At 32.7% G+C, this 17,007-nt stretch overlaps 1 protein-coding gene across 1 annotated transcript; it reads right to left on the minus strand.

Annotated features, from left to right (window-relative positions):
* Positions 1-2,852: 2,852 nt before the first annotated feature.
* Positions 2,853-4,755, minus strand: LOC132637283 (uncharacterized protein At4g15970-like; the record flags this gene model as incomplete). The annotated part of the gene is made up of 2 exons (XM_060354398.1): positions 2,853-3,637; positions 4,333-4,755. Coding segments are annotated over 2 exons (909 nt in total), but the record flags the coding sequence as incomplete, so codon positions are not given.
* Between the last annotated feature and the right edge of the window lie 12,252 nt (positions 4,756-17,007).

Raw genomic sequence — 17,007 nt, forward strand, 5'->3', positions numbered from 1 at the left:
AACTCGGGCGTGAGAAACAAAGAGCTTAAGTGGCCTGCTCAAACCACTGGCACCAGGGCAGGTTCATTTACTCAAGGTGCCATTTAACATATAAATAGGTTTCTCCACAGATATTTACATACAGACTCGAAATTTTTGCCGAAGCGTGTGGGTTACGTGGCATCCCTACCTCATAAGGTAGATCCGCCCCTGGTGGAGCCCCACCCCTTAGACATAAAGAATATTAATACTTGATTCCCTGGGGTTAATTTCTATGTGATTATCCTTAAACTGAAAAAGGCTTTTCAACTTTATGTATACTTCGTTTCGTTTTAAATAAGATCTCTGAATTTTACTTTACATTGAATACACTTATTTGTTTACTTATGTACTCCTCCGTTTTATAGTATTAATTAAGTGTTGTTTTTACCTTTTCATTTTAGTTCAAAATAAGTGGCGCTTTACATAATTTAGAAAGTATTACTTCATTATTTTCTTCCAAATTTACCTCTATCTAAATAAGTGAGATTTTTATGTAACTGAGAAACTATATTAAATAGGTATTATTTAATTAAGGGTAAATTAGTAGAAACAATTCTACTTTGTAGGAGTGAATAATTTTTCTTAATGGGCGTGTCCAAGCTAAAAGGACCACTTATTATGAAACGAAGAGAACAATAATTATTATGAAATAATTAATAATAATCATTTGATGAGATCTATAATTAATTAAGTTAATCAGAGCATTAATGATGACAGGAAGCTATCCCAAAATAATACTCCCTCCGTCCCATATTAGTTGACCACATTACTAAAATTATCTGTCCCAAAATACTTGTCCTTTTAACAAATCAGGATACGATTAATTATTTTTTTCCTATTTTATCCTTAACGTTAATTGTTTTTCAAAGTAACCAATATTGATTAGAGTGTAATTTATTAGAGAGAGATAAGGGTAATATAGTAAAAATATATTTTTATTTATGATTTCTTAAAGGGCGTGTAAAAGAGAAAGTGGCCAATTAATATGGAACGGAGGGAGTACTCTTTTTGTCTCAAATTATCTCTCGTGTTTTCTAAAAAAGTTGTCTAAAATTATTTGTCATTTTTAGAATTTTAAAACAAAATTAATTATTTTTCCATTTATCCTTAAAGGTATTTGTCTTCAACAAAAAACAACAATATACCTAGTGTAATCCCTCACTGTCTTGAAGACTACAAACACCTGATCAATAGAGCAAGTTTTTGGCGGAGAAAGATTATATTTTAAGACATAAATGAGGGTAAAATAGTCAAAATGAGGGTAAAATAGTAAAAAATGTCTCCTAATTAATATTTTATTAAGGGACGTGTAAAAGAGAAACGCGACAAATAATTTGAGACGGAGGAAGTATCACGTTTCATTTTTCGAGAGTCAATTTGACTCATCCTTAAAGCTAAAGTTGATTAAATTAATTTAGTATTTAAAAAAAACCTTAAACATTTGAAAACTATTAAAAAATAATATTATTTGCAGTTTTATTCTCATATCAATATGGTGAAAAAAAATATCTTAGAGATATTTTCGGTATGAAGGAAAATGTTTTCTAGCAAAATAAGTGAGTTTCTTATTTTTCTCGTGTTTGGGTATGTACGCAAAAAATAGTATCTTGAAAACATTTGTATATAATCTAGAAAAGTTTTCTGGGAGGTGGTGAGGGTGTGGGGCGTAGGCGGGTGGTGGGGATGAGGGCTACGAGGGTGGGGGTAAAGATGAGGTGTGTTGGAGAGTGGGGAGGACACAATCAATGTGTAATGTCACTTGTGAAAAATATTTCCTTACTCCCACACCATAAGAGAAGTCAATTTCCTTATTTTGAAAGGACTTGTTTTTCTAGAAAAAATGTTCTCCAACATTGTTGACCAATATTCAAACATGGAATTGAAAAATGTTTTCTGAAATATTTTGCTCCGTTCAAATAATTTGAATCACTAAAAGCGTAACGTAATAATTATTTTGTGACCGAAAGAGTACTATAGTTTTGGAAAATTGCTTCTTGTATTTATTTAGATCAATTAGTTATTTTGAGCCCGTTTTCGAGTGCGTTAACGACAGCACAACAGTATGAAAGTGATGAAATCCTTCCAAGTAAATTTCCCATTTTCGTCTTGCTTCCTTTCTACTATATATGCATTAGAGGTTCTCGACTACTTTACATTTTTATTTCATTTATGTTTCTCCATTTTCAGGTTCAATTGCTTTGTTGTTTTTTTAAGCCAGAAGAAGTAATATGCCACCAGTTATATATTAATGGGAAAAAAGAAAAAGAAAAATTAGCTAATATAGCAAAAAGCATATTCTCTATGTTAATTAATTAGACTCAGAGTACTTCAACAGCAAGAAGATAGAAGGAAACAAGCAAGAGGCAGAAAAGCACACCAGTAATGGTCTACTAGCTATGCCTATGTCAACAGTATGAAAGTGATGAAAATATAGGTGGAAAGCTTAGTGCGTAAGAAAGAACTTTTAATTGAGTTCAGTCTTTTGTTTCGAGGAATTTTAATACTCTACGTCTACAAACATGTAATGCACAAAATGCTAGTGTAAGCTGTTCTATTATTCGAAATATAAGATATTATGGAGCTACTCATTATTTTTTAAATTAGTAAAACGATAAGCACTGTTTGTTAGTTGGGGGAAGGATCCGTGGATTTTTTGTGAAACTTATACTCAAAATCCTTGATGAACTTATTGAATCTCTTAAAGAGTTTTTATGCTCTACTTCAATTAATTAAAGATCGAGTTAAAAGAGAATTCCGCTTTACAAAACATCTTTGTTAAGAACCTAGGCGACTTGCTTTAAAGCGCTTGGAAGAATTGAATTAATCAAAATCTAGAAGATACCCTTCATAAAAAGTGAGATTGGTAATCTTGAACATAAGGCAAGTTACCTGCTGTAACAAACATAAATGATCTGATAGTGTAAACTTTTTTTACACGGTAAATGAATATTAGTTAATAATATATTATAATAAGAGAAAATACTCAAAAGGAAATAAAAAGAAAAAGAACAGACTGAGAAAATACCAATATAAATAAAAAAGACTAAGAAAAAAAGTTACATGAAGGATTGTACACTTACACGGACCAAGAAAAATAGAAGAAGATAGATTGTTCTTTTAATAACTCAATTTAACCACAGATTCTTGGGACAGTCCAAGTTTGTGGCTTTGACACCCTTTCATCACCAGGCAAAGCCATATACTTTTCCCAATCATCTAGCGCCATTGTTAAGTCATGCATTTTATTATCAATTCCAATACAACAATTTACATGCATTGTGCAAACAAGATTGAGATCTTTACTTGGCTCACAAAATCCCCCAAATAGAGCAGTGTCCAAAAATCTTATTTTCAGTCCAATATCTTTGATGAATGGGTTGAATTTGATCATGTTGAGCACGTCTTGATCGTGTTTTCCTGGATGAGCCTCTCTTGCATTGTACCAGAATTTGTAAAATTGGACGGTACGTTGATTTGATTTGACATAGTGAAAACCGGAATTTGGTGAATTGTTCCAGTTCATATAGTCGTACGAGTAATGGTCGCATGAAATTTGGAAATCGGCATCCGGATAAAAATGTACAAAAGGTTGTCGAAACCACAATATATCAGCATCCTGAAAGGACAAAAACAATACTTGTTATAGATAGGACAATAGCAATATATACAAATTTCAAGGCGTAAACATATTAATGGATGAATATCTGAAAGCTGATTACTGGACCACCTAGAAAAATGACATTCAAATTAAAGTCAGACTATGATCTAGAAAATTCTACGTAATTGTTTTAAATGAATCTTTCGTTTCTTTTGTTAACTAATGAATGATGAAGAGTAAAGAAGAGGCCATGCATATCGAAGAAGTTTCTCCATTTCTCTTCCAAGTTCATAACAAAGCTTACACAGCCAATTAATTAATCCTAGGTTATGGTTGGTTCTCATTTTATAACACCCAACAATGTAATTTAACTTGTTATAGTATCTATACACCACTTGCTTTATTTTTTAAGTTTAACTTGTATACTCTGACGACGGTCTAAATAAATTTTTACACTATCATATTATTTGGTAGATAACTACAAAGTCCGTTCGTGAAGATGAGATGAGTAATCTAGAAAATTCAGATATTGTGTAAAAATTCTTTACGGTGTAAATGAATGGATTTATTTAAACCCTCATTTATCAGCTAGTTTCACTAATTATGGATAATTATTTCTAATTTTTAGGTGATCTGATAGTGTAAAAGTTTTCTTATGTGATTAATATATAGGTAATAAAATTAATGTTAATGATAAAGTGAAGGAAGAGTACCGTGAAAATGAAGTTATATCCCATCTCAAGAACAATACACTGAAAATAAATTTTCCTCCATGTAATCTTGAAATAATCCTCACTCATATAAAGAGCCTCACCGGAGAAATCAACACCTTTTGTAGTGAGTGCATAGCAATGAAGTTGTTTCTCCAAGCAACGAGTACATGCAGTTTGGTCCAAAGCTGCAACTAATACATGTTTCAAAAGTGGTTTTGTTTGGTTTCCAACTCTAAAGCTTTTCAAGAAAATATCAAATATGGAGTTTGGCTCTGTCCATGCTGCATTTAGAGCTGTTATTATCACTGTTTTGTCTCCCATTGCTGCTTTCTCTAACACTTTATCTAACTTGCTTTTTTGCTGCTTCTTCTTCTTCTTCTCCTGAAAATATACATTAATCTGGTAGTAATTTTTTAATACAATTTACTCTCACCATCTATTTTTACTTGTCCACTATACAGGGCGGCTCAAAAAATGGTGGCCTATAGCCAAACTGCAATACGAGGACTTAATTTATTTTGTGTTATTTATTTCAATGACAAATGTGGATGACCCAAAAAGATCTATATCCAAAAGTAATGTAAAGATTCAAATGAGTTATTTTTTCTTTTCAACACTAATATCAATCATAATTTCAGTTTTTTTTTTTTTTTATACTTGTTCCATCCCGACATACTTGTCATATTTCCTTTCTAAAGAGTCAAATCGTATACATTTTGATCAACATTTTAAAGATGTATTTTTTCATCACATTGATATGAGAAAAATTACAAATTACAGTACTTTTCGTAGCTTTTAAATACCTTAACTTTAAATATATTAAATTAATCCTATTTTTAGCTTCGAATATTACAAACCGACTCTCGAATAGTGAAAGATACCAATTATTTTGGAATGAAGGGAGTAAATATTTCATAGTTTCTACACTATTTTTTAATTAAAACAAAATTTAAAATAACATATACACATACTATAATTAGAAAATGGGCCCCCCAAATTTTGGTGGCCTAAAGCAATGGCCTAAGAGTCCTTACCCTCTGGCCAGCCTTGCAACTATACTAAAAATATATGTACGCTTTTACTTGTCCAGTTTAGTAAATCAAGACAGTATATTTATCACAAGAGCTCGTTTAGATTGGCTTAAGACTTTTGATTTATAAGCCAAAGCCATAAGTTAGGAATTCTTGCTTATGACTTTTGGCTTATTTTTGTCATTTGACTTTAAAAAAAGTGCTTAAAAATATTTTTTATTTTACTAAAACACTACAAAAGTGCTTAAAAGCTATTTTGGCTTAAAAGCACCTAAAATAGTCAATCTAAACAGGCTCTTAATTCCTAGGTTACCCTTGTCATACCCCTTTTTAACCGGGTTAAATCAAAGTACAACATATTGGTGATTCCTATTTTTGTTTATTTAAAGGAGTCGCCACCTAATTATTTATGGTGAATTAGGACACCTAAAATTCATTAAAGTCATTTTAAAGTTAACTCTATTTAAGGTCTGCGAAACTTAAAATTCTAGGTAAGGGTTCAATTAGTCTAAAGGGAAGGTATTAGGCACCCTTTAAGACCCATTAACAATGGTTAACCGACCGGACTTGCGATTAGTTAAGCTAAGTGTAAATATAGTGTTATAAAAAGAACGTAGCTTTGTAAATATGGCTAAAGTTATAGATAGACATGTAAGAATGTTGTTTAAAATAGGATTTGTAGAAGGTAATAATTGGTATAAAAGAAAATTTTAAGTGCTATTTAAAAGTAAGACTTATAAAAGATTATTAGTTCAATATAGACTCTGTAAGAATTATTTTAATAAATACATGTTTCAAGCATTGAAAAAGAGCTAAAGTGAAAAAGTTATCCACAGAACTAGCTTGCCTTTTTATTTCTCAAAATAAGCTAACATTAGTGTATAATTTGTGATGTTTTGAAAATCCTAAGATGGTAAGAATGAAAAATGATTCCTTTAACCCAAGAATGTGTAGGCATGCTATTTGAAAATCAATTACCCCAAAATAAATATTAGAGATACTATAAATAATTTTAACATAAAAGGGAAATGATACTCGTGGAGTTAACTGTTAATTTCTCTTTGAATTATCTACCTATTACTAAAACTAAACCTCATTGATTCCACTAAGGCATTAACAAGCAAAAGTGTTAGTCATACAATATACGTTAAATGCACACGAAAATAAAAATAGAGGGGTAGATATAATGTAAATGGGCTTGGCCCATTTGGACTGCTGTGATCTGTTTGCAACTGGGCTTCAGCCCAGTAACAATGTATATATGTTGCTGCTGTTGTCACGCTTATTGGGCTTCGACCCAGATTTTATTTCCCTGTTTGGCTGCGGATTGGCTGCTACTATATGGGGCTGATTCGAGAGAAGTTGTGTTGGGCTTTTAGCCCAACGCCAAGTGCGGAAGGAGATGACGAGTCGCTTGGACTCGTATGCGAGATGTCATGCATAAAAATGAAAAGAAAATGATTAGTATATAATCGATGAATAAGATTAAACACGTAAAATATACATTCAAAACAAATCAGTAGATTATGTATATACTGTGTATATTTAGATATATCTCATGCATACACATTCCTAAGGATGTATAGGCTAAAGTATACCAGTCATGCACGTACATATACATAATCGATACAAGTATACTTAGCATATAAAGATGAATAAATGCAGATATATAACATGCTTTATAAAGCTATAGGCAGCCAACAAAGCACAACATAAGTTGCATAAGAGTGTAGAATATGAAAACAGATGGTGACTATAATGAGAAAACAGTCTTATTCAAGTTGGTGAGAATCCATGGTCCAAGAATAACAATGAGGATCGCATGGCATACAGAAAGAGGGAATGTTAATTATGTGTTCAAATTATATAAGGGCAGTACTTAGATGAAAAGAAAGAACAAGGAAAAAAATCTCGTAAATAATGGCATCCCAAAACAAAGCTCACTGCTGAACTGGAGACATATAGAGATAAACAAAATGGGCAGTAAGGCTCCATACCAACAAACAGTTAGAGGAAAACAGGTTCAGACCTAAAATCGTGTTCAAGCAACCAAAAGAGCAGAGCAAATTCAGTTTCCAGGACAACATTACACGAATAAAGTCAAACAAACCTCAAACTATTAACAGAGAAACTGAGGAAGAAATCAACCATTTGCCCATTTAGAGTATTAAATTTGCTTACAGGAAGAAAGTTTACATGGTGACATTCTATATGTATCAAAATTAAGTACATTTATTTATCCACGCCTAACTGAACAACTATTGGACAGAAGCAGGGTTATTCATTCAGTTAAAGGGGGGATTGGAAAAAGAGGAATCGTGCAAGGTTCAGATGATGCTTCCAGAAGGAACATACATATAATCAACACATCGCATTCGAGAGAATAAAAGAGGAGACACCCTCAAACATGAAGGAAAGCAGAGCACTTATCTTTAAGCAAACATTATGAAGTTCCTGAGATCCCATTTTGGACTTAACATGCTACTTCAAGTTATTACACGTAAAATTATTTTCAATACTTAACATTTCAAGGACCTATACACATTCATTATATCGGCCTAAACTGGTTTCATTCAGCAGATAGGTTAAACTTCCTACAATGTTTCCAAAATTCAAGTATAGAACCCAACTCAACAAACCAATATGCGACTCTTTGGACTATCACTTGTTTGGAAGATCTGTGGAGGGAATTTACAGGATGTTACACTGAGCATAAATCATTTGTAAATCTTACTTTCTAAACCAACATTTAATAACTACAGATTCAAGGAAAACTGAAACATGCTTGCTCATTCTTTAACTGGCAGAACTTACTGTAAAAGAAAGAAAGACTGAAACCATACAAGGATTTTTAACTTCATTCTAGGTAAGACACATGTAGCGTATAGCATTTTCCACAAGATCATTTGTAAATTTAGAACCAAGAAAATGTTTTAATGGAACATGTATGCATATTTAACACTGATGGAGATGAGACAAAGATCAATGATAGGTTCAAATTCTCAAAGTTCGACATACAAATAATGCTAGTAGGTATATAATGCAAGCAAGCTTGTCATAAACCTTAAATAAAATGTTCAGTCACTGCAGACATATGAATCATACTTAAACAATCATAGGCATATATTTAAATCGTACAGGATCTTCACAAGCTAAATTTTGGCTCAATATAATCACAGAAAGATTGGGTTGGCAAAGCCAACATTCAAACATACAAGGTCTTCTCCATTTTTTTTATTTTTTTTTACAAAATGGGAGTTGAACACAGCATTTCAACATAAATCCTAGGTTGTACTCTAACACTCTAACACATGATTCACTTCAGACCAATGAACTAGTATTCATTCTAGTTAATATACCCTCATTTTTTTCAACAGGGAAATACCTTACCAGAACTAGACCAACTCATATTTTCAAATGAAAAAGTAGAACATTATCTTAATCATTTCAAATATGCTCCATACAGTTCAGACTATTCAAAACAGACCGTATCAAATTCAACCCCATCAAGTTGGACATATATCCTTCGTGCTCAGATAAAAAAATCAAAAAAACTTCGAACATCTTAAGACATGTGATCTCTAAAAGTAACAGAGTCTCAATAAGGCATACATTCTTTATAATGTCTTGGCTGAAAATCACTCAATCTTGAAAATCCAAACAAATCGAATCCAAGGTCATGTCTTATACATAGAACTGTACTACAGTCGCCATAACTTACACAGACCTTAAATGCTCATTTCAGGTCACATTAAGCATTAGGATTTAAACAATATTGGACACAAGACACAACCAAATAGTTATCTTTAAATTAATCTCACAAGGGCAACTAAACATGTAATCATGTATTGATCAAATATAATGCGTAGCTAGTAATGAATTAGACAAGGTTATTTACTCTAATTAGTCATGATAGGAAACTGAGCAGGCATGACTTCCTAAGGGTAGCAAATACCAACATTTTAAGGCTAAGTGCTTCTGAACTTTCAACAGACCAGCAGTATATGCAGAAATAGGTAAGAACAGGACAAATTCAGCAAAGAGTGAGTTTCTTAACACGCAATTAACATTTCAGCATTAAACAGTCACTAATGCACTTTAAATCACACATATGATTCACTTGAGATGTTATATATATGCAAAATAATGGACTTTACAGATTTGAACCATTTTAAAACCAAAACAAAACGAAACAGGTGCCTGAGACTAAATCTCTTTTCACATATGCTCTTATAAGAAATTCTTTACTGAACTGAAACCAGAAAACATTCAGGCTGATTCACCTCCATAAAATTTATACGTCAGTTCTTAGTTTAATAGACGCAAACAGAAGCAAACAATAATGAAAGCAAGATCATCTTAACTGAGAACTAACAGGTGGTTAAACTAATCTAAACAGGATTAATAATTGTGACCATGCCCAATTAGAAACCAAACACTATCGAAGTTATCATCCACACATGAACTCGTAGGAATACTTAAAACAGGACTGAAATTAAACTGAACTAAAATGAGAACAAAACATATATATATTATCAACCATTATACTGCAAAACCCGAACTAAATTAAAACAAGTGCATACCAACATCATTAAAGAAGAACCCAACCAACTAATCCTGATCATGCATTATACTATAAATCACTAAACCGAGGTTCAATCAACCGAAACAAACATGTATGAATACATAATCACCTCTTAAACTACAAAAACTGAAATTAAACTGCTTAAAGAAGGATTGTTTACCTTCTTCGAGTGTAGTGAACAGGGTGCGTCGGGTCTCCGATCTACACTCGATCTTAAAGTAACAAGCCGAAAGAGTAAAAAGACTTAATTTTCAAATGGGTGTTCCCAAGTATAGTGATTGAAAAAAATGTAAAATAATTAGGAATGGTTAAAGTGGCTGCCAAAGAACTGAAACAGAACAGGATTCGAACAAATTCCCGATTTAGAGTAGTAATCAAAAGATAGGGAAATGTTGAGTGTCGTCCCTCTGAAAACGCTGAGTAATTCCCGGCTAAAGTTCACCGGAAAGGAGAAATCAAGTTTTTTTTTTTAAGATGGTCTGTGTCCCTCAAAACACTGAATCCAATTTTTTCTTTTAATACTGAAAAATGGATCTTCATTTATAGAGTGAGGAGAGAGAGGAGCGTATGAGAGAGATGAAGGAGCGGGGGACAGAGGGAATGTGGAAGAGATAGGCGTGGGGGACAAGGGGAAGTGGAGAGGAGCGTGAGGGGAAGGTGATGACGATGGAAGAGAGAGAAGAGGGAGGCGACTGAGAATAGAGAGAGTGGTGAAGAAGAGAAAAAGAAAAGGGATTAGGGATTAGGTTTTAGGAAAAACATTTGGGCCGGGTCGGTAATTTAGGATGTGGGCTGGACCGGGAATAATGTGGGCTGGTCCGTTTGAGTAGTGAAATGGGTAATGGGATAATAATTTGGCTGAAAATTGTTGATCCTTCCTCCTCTATTTTAATTATTCTTGGGCTTCTAATTTAATAACTAGTACAATATATACTATGTGTAGAAAAATAAGGATTTAACAAAGTGTTGTCTTGTAATTAAATTTAACGAGTCCAAACCCAAAAAATGAAACAATGACGAACCATTTAAAATTTATGATAAAGTAATACTAGTAATGTTGATAGTAAAATGGTAAAAATTAATAGTAGTGAAAATAAAGTGTTCAACTCGCTAATAAATTAGAAGCTCCAGTAAATAAATTGAAATAAAGGAGGGACAAAATTGGGTGTCAACAACCCTTATTATTAATTATAATCAATTTTCAATGCATTTTCCAAAATATTGAATTCATTATATTTAATTAAAGGGTGATATAGTAAACTTATCATTTTATTAATTACTTTTTAAGCGATGTGCTAAGTCAAACACTGACAAGTAAAAATGAAGGGGGAGTAATGAATTTGTTTGACTCTCGTCAAGCCACATGAATTGAAACAAAGGGAGTAAATAGTACTCTCTCCGTCTCAAAATATTTATCGTATTTTTCATTTGCACACTCCTTAAGAAAGCATTTATAAGGATAACATTTTGACTATTTTACCCTCTTAACATATCTCTCCTCAATAAATTTCTACTTCATTGATGGTGAGAACCTCTTAAATGTTGTAAATTAATACAAGGGTAAAATGGAAAAAAGTTACTTAATTTTGTCTTGGTTAAATAAAACGACAAATGTTTTGAGACAAGTATTTTAGTAAGGACGACAAATATTTTGAGACGGAGGGAGTAAAGAATTTAAGGATAATCATTGGAAGTATTGGCTTGTAATTAACTGGGATCTAATTTAGCACGCTCTTCAATTTATCTAAGTAAAGACATTTGTTTCAGAAAAGAAAAATCATGTTTCTGATTATTTTTTGTAACACAATGATTGTATAATATTTTCAAGAAATTTTAAATCGTTTTTTTCTTCTTCTTTCAGAAGTGGGTTTATCATGAAGTTTTGAGCTTGCTCTTCATTCGCTCACAAAAAGCTCAAAAAATCTCCAAAAAGAAAAGAGAAAAAGAAAGAAACTTCAACTATCCAAACACTAGCTTTTGAAACCACAAATTAACTTCTTCTAACACTACTATTACATCTACTTGTTGGCTTCACAAATGAAGATTTTCCTTTTAGGTTTTGGGAGTTCCAATCAGCACTAAAAGATTATCTATCCTCCAGTGTCAACCATTATTAAACAAAATCACGGGCAGAGTTACAAGTTGGGCAACCAAGCTACTATCCTATGCAGACAGGGTGTATCTCATCAAGAGTGTCCTATTCTGTATACAAACCTTTTTTTCCTAAGTATTCATATTGGCAAAAAAAAGCCGCCAGGATGATCATCACTATTTGCAGAAGATTTCATTGGACCAGACAAGCTGAAGTTGAGCAGGAAAGCGCAATTTTCTTGGGACCAACTATGCAAGCCCAAAGCTGTTGGCAAAGTAAGCATTACTAACCTATCGGAGTGGAACAAGGAAGCTATAACCAAGATGTTGTGGAGTTTGATCCACATGAAAGACAAACTCAGGGTGAGATGGGATCATAGCTACTATATCAAGGGTAAATCAATCTTCGACAGTGGTACGGTCCGCTTTTACGCTCGCGCATAAAAGTTTCTCATAACTTTGGCTCTTTGTCGTGAACAAATAGAGTCGCCACCTAATTTATTAAATGGGAGTTAGGAAACCAATTTAAAGATTAATTTTTGAAAACCTTTAAATAAAATCCAGAGAACGGGTAAGGGTTCTGGTGATCCCCAAGAAAGGTTTTAAGCACCTCGGTATTAAAGATCCGCTCAATGCGGTTTACCTATGGATCTAACATTTTATGGCTAAAAATTTGTATAACTTGTTTTTGAAAAACATGTTTAGGGCATATGTATAAAGTTTTGAAAGAAGCTTATTCATGGCTAATTAATTAGAAAAGAAAGTATATTTTATTTGAAAAATGAGCTTTAGGGGGTTTTACTTTTGAAAATCATTTTTTAGCATTTCAATTATATCTTCAATTCAATTAATGAATTAATTATATAATTGGGCTAATTATCAAGGAATGAATCTCTTCAAAATATACACGGCTTATTGAGATTTGTTATATAGATAATCCAACTTCTTAATTTGTTAATGAATTCACTTGTTTATAACTCAAAAGATATGAAAGACTTTAAGTTATTTAGCAACAAGCGCTTTTAGGAATTTCCTTGTTTTAACAACTTTCGAAGATATACATACATCCCAAAATTATTTAACAAGTATTGGTCCTCCAGTCCATTTTGAGAAAATCTGCTTTTGAATAAAAAATACATTTGGGTCTTTAGTTAATTTAAAACAAGTTTATTTTTATGAAACTGAGAATCATTTCGGACCTCAAATAAAATACCCATTTGATTTCAATACTTGAGGAAGAAAGAGGGGTCTGATCACTTCTGAAGCTACTAACATTCTAAATTTATCTTCGTTCCAATTTTCGAAAGCTAAACCATTCGTCAAATTAATCAATTGTTACAATTTGTTCACATTCTCTGCTTTAGGTATTCATCTGGTTTGAGAGTAAAACAAAGCAAAAGTTAGTCAAACATGAAACATGGATCTTATGCATAATCTAACAGCCCAGAACTAAACAACTCGTACCAAACTCACTTTGAACAAGAAAAGAAAAGAAAAAATACTAGAAAAGCCGCTATACACAGATCAGGTTTCAGTCAAACACTTCAAATTGGGAACAGGAAATAAACTTCAACAAATATGCATAGCACTTAACATGTGCACTCATATACACAGAATTATATTGAGAGAAAGGAAAGCAACATAATGCAAACAATGTATTGTATACTACATGGAAATTCATCTTAACAGTGACGAACAATAAGAACAGCAATAAAGATAGGGATTTTGTATGGCAACAGAACCAAAGATCACTTTATGTAATCTCGAACAACATTTTAATTAAACTACGAGCGTCGAGGATCGATTTCTACTTTGAGCCAATAGAACCAAATGCTCGCAAAAATAGAAATAAAGAAAACTTAAACTTTCAGACAAATCAAGAATCTGACTCGTCAAGATGAAATACTTGACTTTGAGTCAAAACTCGGAATTGTGGGGGTCCAAAAAAACCGTTGTCAAAATAAGTATGATATTTGAACTTGAACGATGTGGGACTCCATCCGGATTTGAAATTCAGAAATTAATTTCAATTTTGAAAAAAGAACAAGGACAGAGATCATTAATCATTTTTGTCTTTACACAGCAAAGATAAAAAAAAAAAAAAAATAGGGGAAAAGATGAGAATTTTACCGTTTGAAATGGAATTCACCGGAAGAAAATGCCAAATGCATTGAAGTTTTTACCCGAAATGGGCGAACAATTTCTGGAACTTGTGAAAGTAAACGAATCTTGATCAAAACGGGAATACGCGTGGAAGGGCTTTACATCTTTTTCTTTTGTTTATTTTTTGGGGGAAATGAAATGAACTATGGAGCTTGGGAGTATTTATCCATCGGTTTTCGTCCATTATTTTATTCGCTTATTTTTTGTAGTGACAACTTTTTTAGTTTCTGCTATTTTTAATTTATTTCTAAAGTCTAGTGTATTTTATTTAGTTGATGGATTCCCTCAGTTTTAATTGATAGAGTTCGTCGGTCTTTGTGTTTCGAAACATCATTTTCTGACATTATCAAACCGTTAAGTGCATACTTAAGGGACTATTTTTAATCAACCCTCATAGTTAAGGGACCATTTTGTCAACTTATGGCAAACTTAAAGGACCAAAACTGTTAAGTGCATAGTTAAGGGACTATTTTGAACCTACTCTCATAGTTAAGAGACCATTTTTGTTAACTTGTAACAAACTTAAAGGACTAAAACTGTTAAGTGCATAGTTAAGGGACTATTTTGAACCTACTATCATAGTTAAGGGACCATTTTTGTCCTTTTCTCGGATTTTGGTGAGGGATGGATGGGTTTGTTATTGGGCTGGAGTTTTATTTCGTTTGGGCTAAGGTGATAGGAAGGCTGCTTTCGGAGTTTTAACGAGTTGGCCATATTGAGTTTAAAATACAACCTTTTGCATTGCAATCATCACCATTCCCTTAAAATTAAAGCAAAGTGAGATGAATTAATTCACATTAAATAATCAAGCTTCTTGACTGAACAAAGTAAAATATTTGTTTGCGAAAATAAAATAATTGTATTAATTAAGCCATAGATGACTTTAATTTGATAGTTTTGAAATAAGTACTAAATTAAACATATAATATATATTAGGATATTTTGTCAAATGAAAATGGAAAAAATAGCATCAAAACTAGTTTAGAGAGTATTATTCGATTTTCTGAATAGTTATTTCACTATGTTTGAAGTTCAAGAAGCTCGACTAGTTAATTTAAAATGTGGAATGCAAAAATTGGGGGTCAACTGAGAGTTCTACCACAACAAGCTTCTTGGGTGGTTTCGAATATATTCAAAGGTAGGTAGCCTTTTGAGAAGGCACGATATGACTACACTCGGTTCTTGAACTTGCTGAATTTCTCCATTCAGAAGATATTAATAACTCTTACGTATTTGCCAGAAGTCTCATGGAGAAGAGTAGTATGTAATTATGGTGCACCTAAATGGTCTTTTATCTTCAGAGTTGCAGCATCGGGAAGAATCTACACAAAGGATAGGTCGGTTAATTAGGGCATTCTTTATAGTTGTGATTGTCCCCTCTGCTCACAAAACCAGGAAACTCTCTACAATGTTTTCTTTGTCTATCCCTACTAAATTTGTTTGGATGAAACTGTTAAATTGGATTGACATAAGTAGACAACCTTTGGAGTGATCTGATGAACTGGAATGGATAGCTAGCCAGAAAAGGAAGTCTCCCACTGCTCATTTACATAGAATTTTATATCATATGTGGCAGGAGATACTTCAGAGTTTTCCAGAATATCTCTAGAGATGCTAGTATGATTGTTAAAATTATTATACAAGAAGTCTGCTTCAGAGATTCTATTGAAAGGAAGATCAGGTCCCTTAACTTCTCTCCAGTCTATCTTTCCTTCTTTGTTAGTAGTATAGACTGTAAGGGTGGTAGTAGTTTTTGTTGTTTGGGATGATTGAGATTGGAAAGAGTTGTTCTTTTTTTTTATTTCGTGTTATAATGTAGATACTGGTAATAAAATTTCTTTATTTACAAAAAAAAGCCTCTTTAGCATATAATACCGATTATGCATATGAAAAGACAAACCTATAAAAAGTACCCATACTAGAACAATTGGGATGTTTGTCTCCGACTTGAAGTCCAAAGTCCATTTCCGAAGCTATATCTGATAACCTTCAAGCTCAATAACCCTTTTACACAACACAAAATGAAAATCCTCATTATTAGTGAGTGTTACAAGTATGTCAAAATTATCATAAACCCCTATTTTAATATATCTTTTCAAAGGAAATTTCTCAAAAAATCGATATCTGTTAATGTTTATTTGTGGTCTGGATTACAGAAAGTGCCCAGCAATGGTTCTTCTCTACAAGGGTTGGTCATGACGCCACAATAGTCTTATAATTGTATATCACAGATGTCATTCCATTATGAGTGGTTCTTCTTGCTTTCACCAACTTCTGATTTGATCGAGTGGAAGGGATAGATGGAGAAGTAGCGTGTAACACCTAGTAGATTCGGGATATGTTTGAACTCATTAAATGCTTGTGATTAGACATGAACTTTGGAAATTTATATGTTTACACGTGTGAAAGTCAATATCTAAGCATGTCTCAACTGTAAAAAAGATTGGAGTTGAAAACAAATCTAAAAAGAAATAAAGTTTGAAAATCTGGGTCGAGATGCAGCCGGAGTGCGGGCCGCATATTCAACATACAAACCACATGTCTAACCGCATTAGCATATGGGAGTCTGAAGAAAGTATTGATAGTGGAAATTTTAAGTCTCGGTGTTTGACATACGAAAGCCACATACAAACTGCATTTGAACCTAAAAAGGTGAAGATTTGAGGTCTCGGAACTCGACATGCGAAAGCCACATGTCGAACCTCATATCGGACCTTACAGTAATTCTATAAATGCGGGATTTCTAAAATTTAAAACCCTATTTCGTTGTATGAGTTTTTGAGAGCTATTTCGGTCTAGACTCAT

The sequence above is a fragment of the Lycium barbarum genome, chromosome 4 (genome assembly GCF_019175385.1).
Source record: "Lycium barbarum isolate Lr01 chromosome 4, ASM1917538v2, whole genome shotgun sequence".
Taxonomy (NCBI): domain Eukaryota; kingdom Viridiplantae; phylum Streptophyta; class Magnoliopsida; order Solanales; family Solanaceae; genus Lycium; species Lycium barbarum.